The sequence below is a fragment of the Poromitra crassiceps genome, assembly GCF_964638095.1.
Source record: "Poromitra crassiceps genome assembly, chromosome: 8".
Classification (NCBI taxonomy): domain Eukaryota; kingdom Metazoa; phylum Chordata; class Actinopteri; order Beryciformes; family Melamphaidae; genus Poromitra; species Poromitra crassiceps.
In genome coordinates, this window is record NC_139629.1 from 56,622,047 (window position 1) to 56,645,710 (window position 23,664).

Consider the following 23,664-nt stretch of genomic DNA (forward strand, 5'->3'; position numbering starts at 1 on the left):
TGAATATGATTTACTCTACTCCACCTTTTTAGAATGCATTCATCTGCCTGAATATGATTTACTCTACTGCACCTTTTTAAGTGGAATCTAATGCCTTGCCCTGGCTTAAAGCCCCATTCTGCAGCTTTTACAAGTTTTGCTATTGGAGAAACTGCGCCCTCTGGGTGCAATAGTATCGGTATCGATATCGCCGTTCAAAGTCAACAAAACACAGCGCCAGAAAGCTCTATGTACATGTTGTGACATCGGGTACTCACCACGTGATGAAATAATAATCCATAGTTACGTGAAACTTCATTTTCGTAGCAAATCTGCACCGAGTTACTTCCTTGTTTTCCTGAAGACAGCGCTTCCGCTGTACAGCGCATGCACGGTATGCCGCACATCCTGCCTCTGGGACGCCAGCACAAACATGCTTAGTCCCAGGAGAGGCCTTTGGAGGGCGGTGTCAGTGTGACCAATAGAGGCAACCTTCTCCCTGTTGCAACTTACACGTCACTGTATCATCTTCAATGACTAAAAAGCTGTTATATTAAGGTGAAAAAGTGACTGATTGGGGCTTTACCGAACATGCCAGGGACATAAAAAGTCAATGCAGGAAAGCTGAACGTCAATGGAAAAAAGACAAACTCTCAGTCTCTTACCCACACTTCAGACAGAGACTGCATGTCCACCTATCAGAATACAGTTAAGGATGCTAGGATCTTTTTTTTTCTTAACTAATCGCCACTGCATGTCACAATCCCCTTCTCAGTGAGCAGCCCTCCCAACAGGCAGGCCAATAGAGGCGTCCTCAAGTGTGACGAGTGTCTTCAATTGTTCACTAATAAAACAGGCAGGATTAGGCTGCAGGGCAGATCACCCCGGAGTTCAGACACCTTGGTATCTTCCCTGCTCCTCCTCCCACACAAATCCAATCTTGCAGTCAACGCTTGACAAATCATTTCTCGTATGAAACTCCTCCTCCTGCTCCCTAGACACCATCCCCACCAAGTGTCTGAAAGAGGTACTTCAGAGTTCAGACTATGGCTCTTACTGTTCTTTCTTTTGTGAACTCCTCTCTGCCAACTGGATCGTTCCCTGCTAGCATAAAGCGTGCGATAGTTCAACTTACTGTGAAGAAGCCACATCAGTATAATCTTATTTTAACCATTTTAGACCAATTCTAAGATGCCATCGGAAATCTTAGAAAATCTTGTTTCTGCACAAAATGGTTGGGTTGGATTCCGGTTTTGCCGGTCTGGTGTACGAGCTTAAACCAGGTTGACTGAACTGAATGATGTCCTGCCTGTCTGACATTAAGTGCTGGATGTCTTCCTTCCTTCAGCTTAACAAAGCTAAATAGGAAATCCTCTCCCAAACTCCCTTAGCTTTATTCAGTCCCAACTTGGCAGCCTGTCCCCCTACGTCAAGCATGTGTCCCATCATCTTGGTGATCTTCAGTTCCGACCTCTCCTTCAACAACCATGTGACACGAGTTTATGCAATCTTGTTTCATCCAGCCAAGGAACATAGCCAAAATAATGAATTTTCTTTCTTTTGCAGACTTGGAAAAGGTTATCCATTGCGTGTATCTTGTCTCGATTGGACTGCTGCCCCTCCTTGGCTTGTACTCACTGCTCAGTCAATACAACTTTCTAGTTTCTATTATTCTGTATTGTAAAGCACTTTGTAACCTTGTTTGGATTTTTTTATTTTATTATTGTTGTTATTATTATTTGTGTTCTCAGGATGGAGGCCCCTCGATACAGGCGTGTCAGCGCATCCAGCGGAGAACCTTAGAGGCTGATCATCACTAAGGAGGTGGGTGGGAACATGGACTTGGGGATCAGCTGGAAGATCTTACTGGAGATCAAATTGTTTCCCGTAAACTGAAGCTAACCACAGGTGTCACCGTCTTATCCACTGGTCAGACTTTGGCTATATTCTATGGATAACTATGTATCCTGTGTGCAGACGGCGGCGGTACGACCCCACGCTGTGGTGCAGGTCAGATCAGCTGCTACCTTAACCTCACTCACTTAGTTTGTTGACTGTATGTATCATTGTGGCTCCAATGCTGGTTGATGTCACCTTCATGAAGGGGATGGCAACTGCAGGAGAAGTGGTTGGTATGACCAGAGACAATTCAATATAGAGACACTGCACTGCAATAGTAAGAAAGTGTACTCTTCCGGTCTCCTAAATTGGCGTGGTTATCATCAGCTTGTGATTGGCTGTCTGTCACTGGTATACTCCATTGACTGACCAGTCTCCTAAGGGTGCTTGGCAGTGGCGAAACAGATACAGGAAGTGACTGGATGTTGAACTGTCTCTATATTGAAAAGTCTCTGGTATGACTTGTGTTGGCCTAGCCAGTTTCAGGTAGATGTGGAAGAAACAAGGCCAGGTCGAAACCTGGCATAGGGCCGGTGTGCTCAGTAAAGTGCAGAACTCTGCCAAGCTGTATTGAGTCACTTGTGTAGTGTGCCTGTGGTGTAGTGTAGCCAATGTGGGTTAATAATCCTGGGTTTAAGCTTCATTAACATGAAGTGCCAGATTTATGGTTAATCTAGTAATATATATTATTTTCACACATAAATGTAGGCTATTGAAATGTAGGCTTATTATGTGGTGTATTCCCAGCCTCCCCCCCCCCCCCCCATACGTGTAGGCTAGGTGTTTGTTTTTTACAATGAACTCGTATATCATTAATAATTGGGATTATTGTAAATATTAGGATAGGTGAGATCAGATGACTGCTTACCATGTAAAAGCTTTAATAACACTGGAATTGAGGGCCATAGACTATGGCCCAAAATTCAAATATAACACTATGGCCCATAGTGTTATTAAATATTGTACATGGTATGCAGTCATCTGATGTCCCCTCCCCTAAACGTTACATGTCATGACTTGCTCCTTCCTTGGCAGAGATCTGTGCTCGAGCACATTGCCTCGTGTTTCACTGTAAACGAGTAGGCTATTGTGACAAGTGAACTTTTTCAGTGAAACAAGTTCGCTTGTCACACAATACTCGTTTGACTTATTTGAGGGCATGTATGTTTATCGTTCACGTTCGCTAACCTGTCGGTCTTTAAACTCTTTGAACAGGTCGGGGTGCCTGTCGGCAAGATGTTTAGCCAGGTTCGATGTGTTTGAGCCTTTCGCTTTGGTCGCGTTGAAGCACCTTTTACTTCAGGAGCAATTGCACGGCCGGGCGTCAAGTCAGCCAGAATGTACTAGTACGTCATCCGCTTTGTTGCTTTCAAAATAAAACGCTTATTGTAACCTTATTTATTTTGAGTAATGCGTTACAGCCACAGTTTCACGCCATATAACATCACAACGAGTATTTTGATACAAGGTTTGCTGCTTCATTCATTGAAATACCTTTTCTCCTCCAACGTGCATCAATAAGCTATTTACTTTTGTTTAAGTAACATTATTTAGAAAGTTTTAACCCGAAGTTTTCCAGCTCTTCCCGAAAAAAGCTGCCTGGAGATATTCTCCCGAATGAGAAGCACGCTTCTTCATAGCGCACGCCCGATAAAACTCATTCAAAACGTTGCACTAGTTTACTGACTACACTGTCGTTTCCCATAACGTTAGTCACAAGAAATGTGGAGAAAGAATCACTTTTTGGGAGACAATCGCATCATGGTGATCACTATTCAGCAACAATAGACATGTATTGGAAATGAAATGCCTTCGCTTGTTTCACAACTTGTCTGCTCCAAAGCGCTACTCCAACCGGAGATACTGTCTAAAGGTAGGCTTTAGAATGATGTTAGCTTAGCGTCACCTAATATCATCACAGTCAGTCCCTCTCCTGACAAAAAAATGCTCCAGGTAGCGCTTTTTCCAGGCAAAAATGCAAACGTTATGTGTGAACAGCCCCATACACAGCAGATTACCCCTGCTCAGACATTACCATAGTAATCACACAGCCCGCGCTTCTTCATAGCGCACGCCCGATAAAACTCATTCAAAACGTTGCACTAGTTTACTGACTACACTGTCGTTTCCCATAACGTTAGTCACAAGAAATGTGGAGAAAGAATCACTTTTTGGGAGACAATCGCATCATGGTGATCACTATTCAGCAACAATGGACATGTATTGGAAATGAAATGCCTTCGCTTGTTTCACAACTTGTCTGCTCCAAAGCGCTACTCCAACCGGAGATACTGTCTAAAGGTAGGCTTTAGAATGATGTTAGCTTAGCGTCACCTAATATCATCACAGTCAGTCCCTCTCCTGACAAAAAAATGCTCCAGGTAGCGCTTTTTCCAGGCAAAAATGCAAACGTTATGTGTGAACAGCCCCATACACAGCAGATTACCCCTGCTCAGACATTACCATAGTAATCACACAGCCCGCGCTTCTTCATAGCGCACGCCCGATAAAACTCATTCAAAACGTTGCACTAGTTTACTGACTACACTGTCGTTTCCCATAACGTTAGTCACAAGAAATGTGGAGAAAGAATCACTTTTTGGGAGACAATCGCATCATGGTGATCACTATTCAGCAACAATGGACATGTATTGGAAATTAAATGCCTTCGCTTGTTTCACAACTTGTCTGCTCCAAAGCGCTACTCCAACCGGAGATACTGTCTAAAGGTAGGCTTTAGAATGATGTTAGCTTAGCGTCACCTAATATCATCACAGTCAGTCCCTCTCCTGACAAAAAAATGCTCCAGGTAGCGCTTTTTCCATGCAAAAATGCAAACGTTATGTGTGAACAGCCCCATACACAGCAGATTACCCCTGCTCAGACATTACCATAGTAATCACACAGCCCGCGCCCCCCGCGCGACTCGACTATTTAAATTGCTTAAAATGCCCATCCCTAGAAGCCGCTGCCATTTTCGCTGTGTCTGTCCTCCTGTGTGTCGGGTGCTGCACTGGCCATAGAGCGAGCAGAGAGGGAGAAGGGGAAAGTCGGCACGCCCACACAAAGACATTACATCGCCTGAGTGAGTGCTAAAATGGTCTGGGCAACAGAGTGGAATGTAAGGGCCCTGCTGTCCATTGCACACCGGCCCCAAAAATGTGTGTGTGTGTGTGTGTGTGTGTGTGTGTGTGTGTGTGTGTGTGTGTGTGTGTGTGTGTGCGTGTGTGTGTGTGTGTCATTGATGAGTCAGTCATTTTTATATTATTCCACCATTAACCAATGTATCTGCAGGAAGAGGTCCCTGGTGGCCATCGGGACCCATGACCTGGACACCATCTCAGGCCCTTTCACGTACACGGCCAAGCCTCCTGGAGACATCTGCTTCAGACCCCTCAACCAGACCAAAGAGTACACAGCCACCCAGCTCATGAGCCTCTACAAGGTGAGCAGCTCATTGGCTGGACAGTAGTCAGATGAACAGTGATGTGCTGCTATAGCCTTGACAAATGCATGCACATCCAAGCTGAAAAGGGGCAGGTGCTGAGCCGAAAGTAAGCAGACCATGAAAATGTTTAATTATTTATTGTACCGAGGTGACGTTTTGAGCAGCCCCACACTGCTCTTCATCAGACCATTATAGACCTGTTATAGACCTCAGACCTGTTATAGACCTCAGAGCTGTTATAGACCTCAGATCTGTTATAGACCTGTTATAGACCTCAGACCTGTTATAGCTTGTCCATACTAACCCGGTGCTGTGCTCCCGATCTCGACAGACTGACAGCCACTTGAGGCACTACCTTCACATCATTGAAGACAAGCCAGCGTACCCTGTCATCTACGACAGCAACGGGGTTGTCCTGTATGGAGGACCAGGAGAGTCTTAGCTAATGAATAGAGTGTCCCCTTAATAATTATCCAATCATACAATTAAAAAGAGTAATTTCAAAAAGGATTCACAAATGACGTATTAACTCATTCACCGCCAATGACGTCTTTGACGTGTTATCAGCAATGGCCTTCCCCGCCAAGGACGTGTTTGACGTGTTTTTGTTTTTATTGGTGCAGCGCCTGCAGCAAACACTTGCCCAGCCTGTCACACAGACACAGGTCCCTGCCTTCAAAGGGTAGCCGACAGCACGCGATCAAACACATACCGCAGCTGTTGTTTTGAAATTGAGCTAGAGGAAAAGCAGAGAACGGGTAACGCTTCCTTGTGCAGAGAGGAGAAACGCCATTGAAACGCCGAGCTGGAGTCGCCTTCCTCTGTGCCAGCCAGGAGAAAACGGGAGAAAGTAATCAAGAGATGTGTTTGATCATCGGAGGAATGAGGAAATGATCGATCAGTTTGCGAGGGCGGTGAGGACGTGTTGAATAGCCGAGGGGAAAACGGGAACGATCATAGATATGACAGGGAGACATGGACGAGGACGGTGTACCAGAACAAATCAAAATAAACACAGGAACAGCTAGGCAGCAGCGGGCAGAAGGCACTCACAGCAGCCCGCTGTCCTTCTCAAGAGCTCGTTCATGAAATCGCTGGGCTGCTCGCCCTCCAGTGTTGCTCCTGGCCAATCCCAGCGCCACAGGGCGTGGTTATTGCTTATCCTATGTTGGGTTAGAAATCTAAAAGGGGGATCGTGTGTGTGTGTGTGTGTGTGTGTGTGTGTGTGTGTGTGTGTGTGTGTGTGTGTGTGTGTGTGTGTGTGTGTGTGTGTGTGTCTGTCTGTCTGTCTGTCTGTCTGTCTGTCTGTCGGTGTGTCTGTCTGTCTGTCTGTCTGTCTGCACACTCACACCGAGTAAACTATTGTTGAATGTAAAAAAAAAGCACTTCATGTGTGTATATATATATATATATATATATATTTTTTTTTTGTCATTTGTGTCCTAACGAATAATATTTACATGTCTGATGTCAATACAGTTCAAAATAAAATAATTGAGAGTGAGTTATGCCTGAGATTGTGCCCTTTTACAAAAATGCTTTTTTCTCCCTTTTCTCTTCCCAGACAGGCTTTTTTGGTGAACATGGGGTGTATAAAAAGGGTTATAAGTAGAGTACAGAACATGCTAAAAGCTAACTTTCTTTTTGGGGGTGAAAGTAGAGACTTAGATCTTCATTTCGAGGTATTGGACATCACTGTAGTCCTAGTACAGAATTTACTGTGGGTCTTGAAAGATGACCAAACATTATGGAAATACTTGGCCTGTGCCAAAAATGCCAGTCAGATATTGGCAGTGAATGAGTTAATACATCATTAAAAAGTCGTATTTGGAAAAGGAACTTCAAAAACATCCATTAAACAGTGTATTTCAAAATGGAATTACGAATACATCATTTAAAACATCATTTAATACATTGTTTCCTTATTCCTATTCGAAATAACCATTTGGAATTGTATTTGAAGTCACTATATTAAATCCCTGATTCGAAATAACGATTGGAAATGCCATTTATCCATTGCATGACACTTTTGGCCTTAGCCTAGAAAAACTGTGTAAAACAATGCAAATTAGACATGTACTTTAATTTTAAATTTGACATACCTTGTAGGCCCTGGAGAGTCTTAGTTTCATTTTTAATTTGTCTCTCTCTCAGCAGAAGGTGCCATCCCTATGGAAACAATCCATAGTGGTGCCCGTGGCTAAAATAAACAGTCCCAAAAGCTTGAACGACTTCCGGCCTGTTGCTTTAACCTCTCTGGTTATGAAGCAATTTGAAAAGCTAGTTAAAGCAGAGCTCCTAGCAAAAACTGAGCACATGCTGACCCCTTTCAGTTTGCGTATAGAGCACAGAGAGGTGTACAAGACGCCACAGCTACCCTACTCAACCTTGTCTGTAAGCACTTAGAAGGCAGTGGGAACCACGCCAGGCTGCTTTTTGTGGATTTTTCTTCAGCGTTCAACACGATCCAGCCTCACATTTTAGTTGAGAAACTTGTACGCCTTTTTTGTTTAGACGCAGGTCTTGTTGGATGGATCTTGGACTTCCTTACAAATAGATCACAACAAGTAAAAGTAAACGGAACTCTGTCCAGCTTCTTAACATCCTCGACCGGCTCACCACAAGGGTGTGTTTTGTCTGCCTTCTTGTATATTCTGTATACAAATGACTGTTTTAGCCGTCATGCCGACAGATTCATCATCAAGTACGCTGATGACTCTATTATTGTCAGCCTGCTTGATGGGGATGAGGTCGGTCATGGCCAGGTTTTAAATGATTTTCTGTCCTGGTGTGAAGAAGCCTTCCTCCAACTTAACGTCTCAAAGACTAAAGAGATCTGTGTTGATTTTAGACGATCCTCCCCAGTTCCCCAGAACAGTGTTGTCCATGGGCAACCAGTAGACTTGGTGATCAATTATAAATATCTTGGCACTATTTTTGACAGCAAGTTGAAGTTCGATCTAAACTGTGAAATGCTGTGCAAAAAAGGTCAACAACGTCTCTTTTGCCTAAGGAAGCTTGCTAGATTCCAGGTTGACAGGACTCTGATGAAACTATTTTATTGTGCCTATATCGAGTCTGTAATCTCTTTCTCTATTATCTGTTGGTATGGAAACCTTGGTATTCAAGGGAGGAACTCTCTCGGGAGGATCGTGAGAGCGGCATCAAAAATAGCCGGAGTAAATTTTAGTAGCCTGGACCACATTTTTAACAAACAGGTGCTTAAAAAGGCCATGTCCATTCGCATGGACGATACTCATCCTCTCTGTTCAGAGTATGTGCTGCTCCCTTCGGGCCTTCGGCTAAAGGTTCCGAGGGCTACGAGAAACAGATATAAACTGTCCTTCGTTCCTGTTTCCATAACAGCTTTAAATGCTGCTGAGAGGAGGAGATAGTGCACTCTCTCTCTCTCTCTCTCTCTCTCTGTCTCGCTCTCTTTTCTCTGTCTCTCGTGCAGCTTAAACGCTGCTGGGCGGAGGAGATGATGCACTCTCTCTCCTTGTCTCTCTTCTTAGGTAGGTATTGCTGCTATAAATATTCTTTATATATTTTATATTCGAGATATATCTTTATTTATTTTTTACCTACCTATTTATGTGAGCTCAAATAGTCCTGGACTCTTATTACTTTTAAGTTCATGCACGTGTCTCTTACTACTTTTAAGTACATTGTACGTGTCTTTACTACTTTTAAGTACATCGTACAGATCCTTTGAGGTGTGTTTTTATTTTGTTTTTATTTTATTTTATCCTGTGTTTACTTGATCCTTTTTCTGCTGGAAAACTGCTGCCATGCTCCATGTTTGTTTTAATTTGTTCATGTTCTGTTTTTTCATGTATTCGCTATGCTTTTTATGTCTGCTGCACACAAATTGCCCTTCGGGGACAAATAATAAACTTGAATCTTGAATCTTGAATCTTAAGCTAATGAATAGAGTGTTCCTTTAATAATTATCTAATCGTACAATTAAAAAGAGTAATTTCAAAAATAATTCACAAATGACGTATTAATACATCATTAAAAAGTCGTATTTGGAAAAGGAACTTCAAAAACATCCATTAAACAGTGTATTTCAAAATGGAATTACGAATACATCATTTAAAACATCATTTAAACAGTGTATTTCAAAATGGAATTACGAATACATCATTTAAAACATCATTTAATACATCATTTCCTTATTCCTATTCGAAATAACCATTTGGAATTGTATTTGAAGTCACTATTTCAAAACTAATTCAAAAAACCGTTTGGAAAACCATTTAGTTTTAACATGACACTTTTTGCTCTTTGTCCCCAGCCAAACAGTGTCAATCGTGAATTGAGCCCCCTAATGCAAATGAGCCATGTAACAGGCTCTCTGATTGGCTAGAGAGCTTTGAGGCACGAAAGAGCCTGGCTCAGTGGACTGCCTCTCTAGCCAATCAGAGAGCCTGTTACATGGCTCATTTGCATTAGGACCATGGATTCACGATTGACACTGTTTGGCTGGGGACAAAGAGCAAAAAAGTGTCATGTTAAAACAAAATGGTTTTCCAATCGGTTTTGAAATAGTGACTTCAAATACAATTCCAAATGGTTATTTCGAATAGGAATAAGGAAATGATGTATTAAATGATGTTTTAAATGATGTATTCGTAATTCCATTTTGAAATACACTGTTTAATGGATGTTTTTGAAGTTCCTTTTCCAAATACGACTTTTTAATGATGTATTAATACGTCATTTGTGAATTCTTTTTGAAATTACTCTTTTTAATTGTACGATTAGATAATTATTAAAGGAACACTCTATTCATTAGCTTAAGACTCTCCAGGGCCTACAAGGTATGTCAAATTTAAAATTAAAGTACATGTCTAATTTGCATTGTTTTACACAGTTTTTCTAGGCTAAGGCCAAAAGTGTCATGCAATGGATAAATGGCATTTCCAATCGTTATTTCGAATCGGGGATTTAATATAGTGACTTCAAATACAATTCCAAATGGTTATTTCGAATAGGAATAAGGAAACAATGTATTAAATTATGTTTTAAATGATGTATTCGTAATTCCATTTTGAAATACACTGTTTAATGGATGTTTTTGAAGTTCCTTTTCCAAATACGACTTTTTAATGATGTATTAATACGTCATTTGTGAATTCTTTTTGAAATTACTCTTTTTAATTGTACGATTGGATAATTATTAAGGGGACACTCTATTCATTAGCGTAAGACCCTCCTGGTCCTCCATAGTCCTGTCCATGCCTCCATAGGTGTAGTCCCGGCAGAACGCGTGGGAACGGCGTTCCCATACTTCTCCAAGGGGTGTTTTGTGTGTGTCAGTGTGTGTGTGCATGTCGAGCCAATAAAACGAGTGAAACTTGACAACGTTGTCATTTGTCCTATATTTAAGGTGGGCTGAATTATTCACACAGCATCAACTCGCGGCTTGAAGATAGAAGGAAACATTCCACCTTAACTATATTTAAGGTGGGCTGAATTATTCACACAGCATCAACTCGCGGCTTGAAGAAAGAAGGAAACATTCCACCTTAACTATATTTAAGGTGGGCTGAATGATTCACACAGCATCAACTCGTGGCTGCCTTGAAGGAAAAGGAAACATTCCACCCTAACTACAGCGCGGGGGAAACCTCAGTTTAATAAAAGCTATACTGAAACATACTGGCTTTTTCAGCATCAAAATATATTTTTTTCCACCAGTACCTCACTATAACAAGTAAAGATGAAAAAGGCAGCCAAACATCCTTTCATTTTTCGGACCAGCTGCTAAAAAGGTACGTTTACAAGCATGAAGAAACAATGTTAAAAGCGTGTTTCTTTTCAACGCGGTTGAATCAAAAGTTAGCGTTAATCACCCCATTGCAATTTGCATCGCCAGATGCCAGTTGTGCAACTTGTGTGATCGCTGGTTGAGAGATTGTTTAGCTGTTTGTGCTGATAACTGACTCTGCTCTGCTGTGCCCATATACGTATTTTAGTTTCAGAGCTGCAAATGTCACGGGCTTCTGCAGTGTTTATAGAGGACACAGTGACAGTGGTTTGCAGCACTTGAGGAATCTGTGAGTTTGCTCGTTTAATTCGTTGGTATAAGCAATTGCCCGCCCCGAACGATTAATTAATGAATAGGCTGCGTGAACGTTAGCGTGTGTGCGTGCGCGGGGGGGGGGGGGGGGGGGGCTTTGTTGGGACCTGTGCGTGTGGAGGTGTTCCCCATATAGGTGCGTTCCCCCACTTCTCTAGATAGCACTACACCTCTGCATGCCTCCCATCATCAACGGTGAGTGCCGTGCTCTCCCTCTTCATCTCTGACCAAACGGATTCTGATCTGTAAGTTTTTAACAAATCACTGATCTCCGTCTTCCAGGGGACCATTCAAAAATCTCCCTAAAGACAACAACTGTTTTCATCGAGTGCACGGCCACAGACGTAACCAAGGTATGACTTAAGAGGAGAAATGAAGAGAATTGTGTGAACATGATGCCTCCAGTAGAGCTGCAACGATTAATCGATTAGTCAATCGACAGAAAAATAATCGACAACTATTTTGATAATCGATTAATCGTTTTGAGTAATTTATTTAGAAAAAAAGTCAAAATTATCTGATTCCAGCTTCTTAAATGTGAATATGTTCTGGTTTCTTTACTCCTCTATGACAGTAAACTAAATATGTTTGGGGTGTGGACAAAACAAGACATTAGAGGATATCATCTTGGGCTTTGGGAAACTGATCGACATTTTTTCAGACCAAATAACTAATAAATTAATCAAGAAAATAATCGACAGATTAATCGATAATGAAAATAATCGTTAGTTGCAGCCCTAGCCTCCAGTCACTGTTACTGGTGAAAACTGACTTAAATCTGACCCTGCTCCCTCCCACCAGGCCAAGATCGTACTGGACATGGTCACCATGTTCAGCCAGTACTGTTCCCAGCCTTTCATGTGAGTCCCATATCTGGCTTCTCATCGCTGTGTTGATGTATTGAATTAGAAAGGCTAAATGGAAACAGCCGGTTTTGCACGATGAATCATAATGGGAATGCATTTGTTCAATCAATAAATAACAGTTCAGTCTCATTCCACAACAGCTCAGATGTGTTTTTGGACTTGATGAATGTTCTGTATGGACATTAGTTTGCGCAGTAGAATCCTGCCAAGTGTCATTGCTTTGTATTTGTCTTCAGACAGCATGAAATATGGCCGACATCAGCCCACTCTGAAGAACAAGAACAAACTTGCCCAAAGCTTGAAAGCCTCTCTCATTGTTCTGCTCGATGTGTTTTCTGTAGCAGATCTGTTTGATCAGGAGGTCCATTTGTTTTCTTCAATGCACCACCTCGTGGTCCGCTTTGTATTTTCTGCAAAACGTAATGGTTAGCTGGAAGCAGAGCTATTGTAAAGATAACATTTTCTATATCCTGTTTAGAGCTGAAACCATTAGTCGATCATCAGAGGATTAATTGCCAACTTTTTTTTTTATAATCAATTAATCGTTTAGACTAATTTTGAAGAAAAAAATACTGTCTGAGATTCTCTCGTTCCAGCTTGTTAAATGTGAATATTTGCTCTGGTTTCTTTAGTCTCCTATGACGGTGATGATGTTTGGGTTGTGGACTGTTGGGTCAGGACAAAAGAACACATTTGAGGATGTCACGTCTGGGGCTTTGGGGAAAAAGTGATGGAAATGTTTTCATCATTTTGTGAGATTTTATAGACAAACGACTAATTAGTTAATCGATAATGAAAATAATGGTTAGTTGCAGCTCTAATTCCGTCTCATTTTCCGTCTCCTTCAGGTTGGAGGAGGCTGAGGTGGTGTACCCAGACGGCAGGACATGCGTGTACCCGGTACTGCATATATTCCCACGACAAGCAGCTTGTAGCCGGTCCTATGTGGTTTACTGTGACATGTCTTCCTCCTAGCTTTGTCTCATTGATGTCACTTCCTGTTTGTACTGTAGGAGCTGGCTTACAGGAAGGAGAGGGTCTCCGCTGATTTAACCGCAAAGTGGGCATCAGGTGAGCCGACTCGCTAACAACTGAAATGTTGTACAAAACATCTCTTTTACTATGAGTGCGTTTACATGCACACCAATAAACTGATAACTGTGAGTAATCAGTTTATGGCAATAATCTGATTACTGCGTTTACATGCACTTTAATAATCCGACAATAGGAAAAACCCGGGTTTACATGATTCAGTCAATAAGTCGGATTTCTCTCCAGAACGTGGTGGTAATTCAACTTTTTACATGCAACTTGTACATGCGCAGATAAACCCACAAGAAACCTGAGACGCTGTATACATGCACTCAAAAGACAGGTTATTGGCCAAAAACCTAGGTATGTTTATCGGTTTATTCATAACCCGATAACGGCCATAAACGGATAAAGCTTATCGGTTTATGCTGTTTACATGACCATTTGAATAATCAGGTAACTCCAGAAATCTGCTAATAAACTGTTTATTGTCTGCATGTAAACGCACTGCGTTTACATGCAGACAACAGACAATAACTGCTGGCTAATAATGTCACCATCCATCTCTTTACACCTATAAAAGTAAAATAGTGAACAGAGTAAACTGCTCCAAACATGCTTGGTGTGAACGCGCCCTAAGAAACATTTTTAATCCAACCGGTTGCTGATTGGCCGTCTCCTCCCTCCTACCTGCCTAGTAGTCCATGGGCCAAGGCTGAAATTTTGACATATCGGTACCACCTGAGGTGACCGCACGATTTTGTTATTTTTGTCTTCCTACATGTCTCTAGTTTATATTTTGGTATGATAACCCTTCCGATTTGGTAGCTTAAGGATAGTTATCACTCTGTAAACAAACCTACCCCCAAAAATGACAAAACCCTGATTTCATCATATCTCCTGAACCACACATGATAACGCAGAAAATGTGATGTCTACCCCTATGTTTTCATGGTCAGGGATTACAATGACACCCTATACAACATCATAAACTGTTCACATGAATAGTTAATGCTGGATTCAGTGGTGTTTTGGTGAATTCAGTGGTGTTTTGAGAAGGATACAATGCAATTAGTCCATGGGCCAATGGTGAAATCGGTACCACCTAAGGGGACCGCGCAATTTTTGTATTTTTGTCTTCCTACATGTCTCTAGTTTATATTTTGGTATGATAACCCTGCCAATCTGGTAGCTTATTGATAGTTATCACTCTGTAAAAAACCTTCTCCCATATAAATGACAAAACCCTGATTTCTGTGTATTAGTCCAGATGATATGTGAAAATCATGTTCACTTTTTCATAAAAGCATGAAACTTGGTACGCATATAGTTTGGGGCCCCGTAAATCTTCAGAAATTAAGCCATCCCAAAAATGCCTCGTGGTGGCCATTTTAATTCCGCCATAAGTGAATTATGTAGTTTGCATCATATCTCCTGAACCACACATGATAACACAGAAAAGGTGATGTCTATCCCTATGTTTTCATGGTCAAGGATTACAATGATACCATATAGAACATCATAAACTGTTAAAGTAACTAATCAATGGTGAATTTAATGACGTGGGAAGGAAATCACAGTTTCTGATAACTGATGCTATAACCTCAATTCCATGACCACTCTCTGGCTAACATTTTTTGATGAGTAATTTGGGTTAGGGTTACTTCTATGGGCCTTTTGTTAAAATAGCCCCCAGGCCCCTCCCAAACATCCTGCGACTTTCTGCCAGACGGCCAAATCCAAGATGGCCACTGGTACAATCTTGAAAAATTTACTTTTGAACCAGAGCACCTAGAATAATGTATGAAGACACTTTTCGGTGTAAATCAACCACAAAGAATTTGATTCTGACATCAGTTTAACATTCTGACATCATTTTGACCCAGAATTCCAAGATGGCTGCCATCCAGTAGCATGAAAACTTAACTTTTGAATGGCAACATATACGTATGTGGTGTTTGGGGTTTACCATTTTTAGAGTAAGGGCGGAGATTAACAATGGTGAATTATAGCTATTTTAATTGCAAATCCATGCCTACCAAACATGGTTTAGTAATGACAATTATTGTGTTTTGAGGGTAATTTTATAATTATGTTAGGGGCGGCTTTAGCTCAGGAGGTAGAGCGGGTCGGCCAATGACGCAAGGGTTGGCGGTTCGATCCCCGCTCCCTCCCAGCTGCCGTCGCTGTGTCCTTGGGCAAGACACTTAACCCTCCTTGCTCCCGATGGTGTGTAGGCACCCTGCGCCGGTGTATGAATGGGTGAATGTAGACTATCTACTCATTGTAAAGCGCTTTGGATAAAAGCGCTATATAAATGCAGGCCATTTACCATTTACCATTTACCATGTTAGTCTCGCTGGCCAGCCTCCCCTCCCTACCGGGAGAGGAGTCTGGCGCCACAGAAACAGGCAACTGGGATAAGCCCTCCCCTGCTCTACACCTGCTCCCCATTGGAGCGACTGTTTCAGTGGCTGCCGAATGTCTGCTCCCGGCTTATTACAAACTCTGTCATTGGCTCCGACCACATCAATCAGAGCAGCTTCCGCTCCCTCCTCCCTGTGTGTCGCTGTAAATAGTGCCCTGCCGCCTCAGTGAAAACAACAATGCTAACTAGCTAGCAAGCTAACGGCAGAAACCTACACGCTAGCTCGTTGCTACATGCTGAAAAGGGCAAGTTGGATTGTTGGAAACTATTTTCCAAGGGCACTGCCGCTAAGCGCCGCCCATCGCAATCCCACTATGGAGACCTGCGTGGGAGGGGAGGCTGGCCAGCGAGACTATGGGATAGGTGAAGGTGAATAGCCTATGTACATTGTCCAACAAGTTTTCTCAATTAATTTCCCTCTTTGCGATGTGATAAAAGTTTCTCAGTGAGTTATAGTTGATTGCCTCACTGAATTATCTGCTAATATCCAATTTTAGCAGCAGAATTTGATGTCCTGGCATCGCACGTCCGTGTGTAATGGAATTTTACTCTGCGCTGCGCAGTATAGAGATTATAGTGCGCTCAAGCGCAGCGGAGTATTTAGCGCGTAAGAGGTGCTTTTCTTTAGCGCGTAAGAGGAGCTGCCCCGTATTCTGCGCAGAAACGCCTGATTGTGGCACGCCTATGTCCAGTAAAACTATAACAGGCATGCGCTTGTGCACGCCCCCAATTTGCATTGCGCGCGGCGTACCACTTTTGCGAAGATAGGGCCCCCAGGACTTGCAAGAATCTGGTCAATTTCTCCTCTCCTGCAGCATGGGCTGATTTTAAGTCTGCAATGAGTTCATCAGAGGCAGGCAGACTGTAGGGTGTGGAGGGTTGGGGAGGCCAGGTCAAACGGGAAGGAGTTGAACTCATGCATGCAGGCATGGCTCAAAATGGATGCGAAAAGGTGCAAACACACCAGACACTGAAGTGACGAAGCATCTGGAAGCGCAGCCAGTTTCATTTTGGCGCACTTGTTAGCACATTAGACCGTTCAGTCAGACCAGCCGTGATGCGGCCGGCTCGCCCCATGCAGAGATTGTTTCGCCGTCTGATCTATTTTTGTGTGAGACCCGCGAGAGATTGTGTGAAGCCAGATAGGAAGTCAGTACAAGTTGTCACCGGCGCGGAGCAAAGCAGTGCGTCTGGTGTGAATGGCCAGGGTCCTACTTGAGCTGAATTTACACACAGCGGCACTTTGCGTCTGCACCATCACAATTATCTTCCACCCTCCTCCCTGCATGCATGCTCCAACCCGCTCTGACTGACTGGTGGCGACCATTTATGGATTTCGTTTCCACTGTGTTGTGTCGAATCTGTCTATCTCAAATGCCTGTGCCACTGTGAAACAACATCAACAATGCTAGCTCGTTGCTACATGCTGAAAACGGTTGGATCTGGATTGTGCAATAAAGCAGGCCTGCTTGATACTTTTGGTGGATAGTTGTAAAGGTGAACGGAGCCTTTTTCCCCTATACCAGGGTGGAGGTATTAGCAGCCAGACTCTGCCATTGTAGGGAGGGAGTCTGGCAAGCGAGACTACTGGGGGAGGAACTCAAGGTTGGAGCTGCTGAGATGGAGTGGAGTGCTCCAAGGCAGTGATTGACCTGGTTGTGGTCAACTTGTAAACCTCCACGAGTTGCTGGAACATTGTGTTTTTGATGAATGTGTGGCCTTATTCAACTCCAACATCACATACAGGAAGACGCAGAAGAGCAAGCGCATCTAGAAGCTCTATCTCCAATCTGTAGGGCTACAAGAACCCTACATCACTCTCGTTGACATGGGCATGATCTAGACGATGGCAACTCCATCAGCAATTGGATCGGCAGACACAAGATGGCACCCCATACAAGTGGTCGGACTATGTCCACAAGGTGTCATCCATCATCCTTGCCTGCCATGGTGATGTTGACATATCATCTGTGTGATCGACCAGTATGACACAGCATACTTGGCTAAAGATGATGAGCGGAATCTGATGATTCAGAATCTATAGCTACAGCTAATAAAAAGAGCTTATTTTAGTTATCTACATTCATTAAATATTTTAATGCAAGAAATCCTGGGGGTAGTTGGTACAGCAGTACCAAGGTAAAATGGGTGTTGACATTAACATCTTTTCAGTGAACATAATTCTGAAATTACTCCCAAAACATCCACCATTGTTAATCTCCTTCCTTGTGGTAAACCCCAAATGCACAGTATACCTTCCCATTCAAAAGTTACATTTCCACAATACTGGATGGCAGCCATCTTGGAATTCTGGGTCAAAACTATGCCATAATGTCAAACTGATGTCAGAATCGGATTCCTCATGGTTGACTTACACCGAAAAGTGTCTTCATACATTATTCTATGTGCTCTGGGTCAAAAGTCAATTTTTTAACATGGCGCCAGTGGCCATCTTGGATTTGGCCATCTGGCAAGGAAAATCCCAGGTTCTTTAGGAGGGACCTGGGCGCTATTTTAACAAAAGGTCTATATAAGTCAAATCACTCATCAAAACATCTTAGCCAGAGAATGGTCATGGCTTTGAAGTTATAGCATCAGTTATCAGATACTGTCATTTCCTTCTCACAACGTCATCAAATTCACCATTGATTAGTCACTTTAACAGTTTATGATGTTCTATATGGTATAATTGTAATCCTTGACCATGAAAACGTTGGGATAGACATCTCCTTTTCAGTGTTAGCATGTGTGGTTCAGGAGATATGATGCAAACTACATAATTTGCTTATGGCAGAATTAAAATGGCCGCCACAAGGCATTTTTGCGATGGCTCAATTTCTGAAACTGTACAGGGCCCCAAACTATAAGCGTACTAAGTTTCATGCTTTTACAAAAAAGGGAACATAATTTTCACATATCATCTGGACTAATACACAGAAATCAGGGTTTTGTCATTTATATGGGGGTAGGTTTGTTTACAGAGTGATAACTATCCTTAAGCTACCAAATCGGCAGGGTTATCATACCAAAATATAAACTAGAGACATGTAGGAAGACAAAAATAACAAAATTGTGCGGTCACCTCAGGTGGTACCGATTTTTGCCCAGCTTCTGACCAGGATGTGCCTGCTCTCCCAGCCCACGGGCACCGGAGACCAGATCGAGGTGGAGATTCCTCCCACGCGCTCGGACATCATCCATGCTTGTGACATCATGGAGGACGCCGCCATGGCCTACGGTTTCAACAACATCCCCCGCACCACGCCACGCACCTACACCGTAGCCAATCAGGTACCTGGATTTCCCTCTGCGTGTGATTGATTTTGCGCGTTCCCGAATACCAACGTGAAGCGAGAAACATGCTTCAATGTAGCCTCGAGTTTAGGACGACACAGCGGCAGCTAGACGTACTCGAATGTCAGTTTGACGAGGGGTTCCAGGGGAGTCCCCAGCAAAATGACTCAATTGTGTGTTTTCACCATAGACATAAATGATATGGACGTAGCTATCCCATTAAATGTCTTCTCCCTGGTGGAGTTCAAACGTTGGCCGTCACCATCTTGATTTTTCGTCAGCAGAGTGGGAGGGAATGGGTTGAGTCCTTCTGCACCTCACGTGAGATGGGAGTTTCCCAGAGCCGCAGCTCCGCCTGCTATTGGTCCATGATCGGCAAGCTGCGCGATCACTGGACAGGCGATCTGTCAATCACCCCCTTTTCTATCATCTATTTTATGGTAAATGGTAAATGGCCAGCATTTATATAGCGCTTTTATCCAAAGCGCTTTACAATCAGTAGGTACATTCACTGATGGCGGCAGGCTACCACGCAGGGTGCTGGCACACCATCAGGAGCAATTCGGGGTTCAGTTTCTTGCTCATCTACATTATAGTAGAATTGCGCTGTTCACTTCAGCTGTGTCGAGTCACATTTTTGGGGAGCTGCACGCCGCCTACGCCGGCAGGCTCACCAGCTGCAGCGTAGCCCTCAGCGTGTATGGTGACTGGTGAGGGCTTTGATGCTGACCACCAATTCCACTTAACTCGTCTAAAAATGGCGTGTGTTGTTCTTATGTATTTGCTTTATATGTTCATAGTTCCCACTGAATAAGCTGACGGAACTGTGGAGGCAAGACCTGGCTGCTGCTAGATTCACAGAGGCCCTCAACTTCGCCCTGGTGAGAAAAGACACACACACACACACACACACACACACACACACACACACTCACTCACTCACTCACTCACTCACTCACTCACTCACTCACTCTCACACACACACACACACACACACACACACACTTTTCCTCTACTATGAAGTGCTGATTGTCCCCTCTCTCTTCCCTTAGTGTTCTCAGGAGGACATCGCAGACAGACTGGGGAAGAAGCTCTGTGAGACCAGGGCCGTCCACATCTCCAACCCCAAGACTGCAGAGTTCCAGGTACCGTAGAGTATAGTATAGTATAGAGCTAGAGTATAGTATAGTAGAGTATAGAGCTTGCGGAGTTGACGTCACGTCACGCATTGTTGTCGGCAGTGGGGTTGTCGGCCATGACGGGGGGCTGTGGGGGAATCCTGTACTGTGTCTTAACTTTCTGTTGGGTTCTGTTTGTGATTTGGAGGGGGAACGCCGTGGTTAGTCAGTGTTGCTGCTGCTTCTTCATGCAGTCCTTCTGGGAGAAGGCTTTTCTCCAACATTCTGGTTGAGGAGCTGACGAGTACTCAATTTTATATAGTTAGATGCAGGTAGTTCTGTTTCCATACGAGGGCGCTCTCTGCCTCCTCTGACTGACGGTCATGTTTCCAACATCACAGCTGTTTTCCTCCACCAGGTGGCGCGCACCACCCTGCTGCCTGGCCTGCTGAAAACCATTGCAGCCAACAGGAAGATGCCCCTTCCCCTGAAACGGTTTGAGATATCTGACGTGGTGCTGAAGGATGAGACCAAAGGTGTGTGTTATAGAGAGGCAAAGTGACCGCCTACTTCCTGCTTCAGCACTGTACCAGAGATTTTCATCCGCCATTTATTTTCCCATAGACATTTAGTAAAATGCTTATAAAAATAGTTTTACTTAGTCAAGCCAAACGGTTCAGCTATATTTAGAATCGGGAGAGACCATAGAACATTTCACTTGGACCAAAAAAAAAAAACGACATTGAAAGAATGTTTTCTTTAAATCCGCAATTCTTTTACGTTTTGGTCCGATTGAAATGTTATGTGGTCTCTCCTGTTGCCAATGGCAATGGCATCCCAAGTATCATCATACTATTATGGGATGCGATGCGAACAGTTGTATTATGGGATGTGCGTTTCCCAGGCAACGACACATGTTGACACGTTTTGGAACAGCGCTGCATGCTGGCACAATGCTCCTAAAAGCAAAATGCTTATTGTTTTGAGTGATTTGGCATCTTCTCTTACTGTTCACTGTCAACACCAGTATTGTTGTATTGTAATAATATGCCATAAATGTTTATCGACATTTTGGGGAGAGCAGGAAAAGACATCAATTTTTTTGTTGTTGCAATTTTTGCAACAAAAAAAATCTGGCCTGGTGGGGGCGCTGCCACTGAGCTTCCTCTACTGGCAAACCTTGCCAAAACATACCTGTGCATTCCTGGTACAGTACTAGTGTGCCTTCTGAGTGTGTATTTAGCACTGCAGGTTACAAAAGAATAGACTGTTTTTCATTTATGTCTGGAAGAGCTCATCGTCATTGATATCACTTGAGCAATTGCGATGTCATCAGTGATGTCACTCGAGCAATTTTGATGTCATCAGTGATGTCACTTGAACAACTGTGATGTCATCAGTGATGTCACTCAAGCAATTGTGACGTCGTCGTCATTCTATGATGTCATAATGTCAACACACACTTGGTCCCTTCATAAAGCCTTCTGTTTGAGACGCATTGTACACACAGAGCTGAAGGAATGGCTGCTCTAGCAGGGTATGAGGACTGGCAGCTCCACAATGCTGCCAGCTTAGGAGACCTGGACACACTGAGGAGCCTGTTGCAGGAAGAGCGCTTCAGAAGGTGCATCAATGAGCAGTATTGGTGGAGTGGGAGGAGCCCTCTGCAGCACGCAGCCTTGCGGGGTCACGCTGCCTGTGTGGCCTACCTGATCACGCAGGGAGCACAGGTAAACCTAGCTCACATCGACCGCATGCCTCTCTACATGGCCGTGATCAACGGTCACCTGGACTGTGTCCGGATCCTCCTGGAAGGCGGGGCCGACCCCAACAGAACCCGTGACGAGGCTTCTCACCTGCTGGAGGTGGTGCTGAGGCACCGGCGAGACGCGGCCTTCGTCCAGCTGCTCTTGGACCACGGCGCCGATCCGGCCCTGGTGACCTTGGAGCAGGCACGGCTGGAGGAGGAGGCGGATCCCGAGGCGCTCAGGGTCTTTCTGGAGGCCAAGAGATGTCCTCTGAACCACGTGTGTCGTATCCGGATCCGCCAAGCGCTGGGCACACATCGTCTGAACCAAGTCCACTCCCTCCCACTAACACAAGTGATGAAGGACTTCGTGCTCTACCAAAACTGACTTGAAGGACTGTCACTTTATGGCATTTGTGGCTTTATTTACCGAAGACTGCATCGCAAACCTGGGATGTGTATAACAAGGCTTCCGATGTTTACAGCAAACTCAGCCGCATTATCTACCAACAATAGCTGATGTCCACGTAAAGATCTTGGAAAACTTGTGTCATGATGTATGACAGGTCTAGTCCAGCTGATGCTGTTGATGATGTAAGTAAGGCTGGACATGTTTGCTCGGAAGCAGAGGCCATATGAAGTATGGGTGTCAAAATGTATCGTATAATCGATGCATCGCGATGCGGACGTGTGAATCGAATCGAATCGTTGACAGATGAATTGTTGAATCGTTTGTTAAAATTTCTATTGACATTCAGATTTTAAAGCACTTTCTAAGTTAAAAAGGCAGTTGATATTTATCTGACTGCTTGTATTAATTGATGAAAAAGTAGTCATGTGCAGTAACAATACAGAAAATTAAGGATGTGATACGTGGAGCTGCGATACTTTGAGCTGTATCGTGATGCATCGTGGAATCGAATCGAATCGTTGACAGATGAATCGTAATCGAATCGTGGGGCCAGTGAAGATTCACATCCCTCCTACTCAAGCTGCTCTATCTACTTCAGCATGTAAAGCATGCTGCCTACCAGGCTGGATGCATGTGGGGTCAGTCATTACTTTGTCAACCAGAAGCACAGTCCTTCGACTGGGAGTGGAGCAAGAAAGGTGATGTGTGGCAGATCTTGTGGATTGATCTCCCCTCTATTGCAGAGAGTTACCAACAACTGATCAAGTGTGGATGCAGATTTGAATGCCGTGGAATGTGCAAATGCAACAGCTCGCCGACTCTATGACATCACGGATGACATCACTGATGATAATTAGGACAATCACCTAATTAAAAAATCCGGCTCCGTCAGGGTTACCCCCACAGCCCAGGGGCGGAAGCCATCATCTCCTCCGTCTGGTTCCTCCCCATACTCCCATCACTTATAGCCTCAGACTGATGACATCACTAATGACATCATCACTGAACTATAGCCTCAGCCTTAGGGCAATCAGCCTGCCCTAATTAAAGAAATCCGGCTCTGTCAGGTCACCCACACAGGTGCTCTTTACACTCCCTGAAAGTTTCAGCCCGATCGCACGTAAAACGCCATGGCTGAGGCCGGACACATTTCTTGAAACAGACAGAGTCCACATTGCCAATGGCCTCGCTCACAGAGGAAAGATGACATCACTGATGACATCAATCAATCAATCAATCAATCAATCAATCAACTTTTATTATCAGGCACAAGGTCCATAGAAAAAACAGACATAACATTTAAACGAACACACACAAAAAACTCTACAACTATAAAAGGCACTTATACCAAAG

The 23,664-nt window shown here is 43.7% G+C and overlaps 1 protein-coding gene across 1 annotated transcript; it reads left to right on the forward strand.

The window, feature by feature from the left end:
* Positions 1-5,122: 5,122 nt before the first annotated feature.
* LOC310780813 (phenylalanine--tRNA ligase beta subunit-like) lies at positions 5,123-23,072 on the forward strand (the record flags this gene model as incomplete). The annotated part of the gene is made up of 13 exons (XM_083641312.1): positions 5,123-5,323; positions 5,658-5,738; positions 11,573-11,609; positions 11,697-11,767; positions 12,216-12,274; positions 13,129-13,180; positions 13,294-13,317; positions 18,792-19,031; positions 19,835-19,915; positions 20,087-20,179; positions 20,571-20,688; positions 21,689-21,882; positions 23,055-23,072. The coding sequence occupies 13 exons, from the start codon at positions 5,123-5,125 to the stop codon at positions 23,070-23,072; spliced, it is 1,269 nt and encodes a 422-aa protein (XP_083497438.1).
* Between the last annotated feature and the right edge of the window lie 592 nt (positions 23,073-23,664).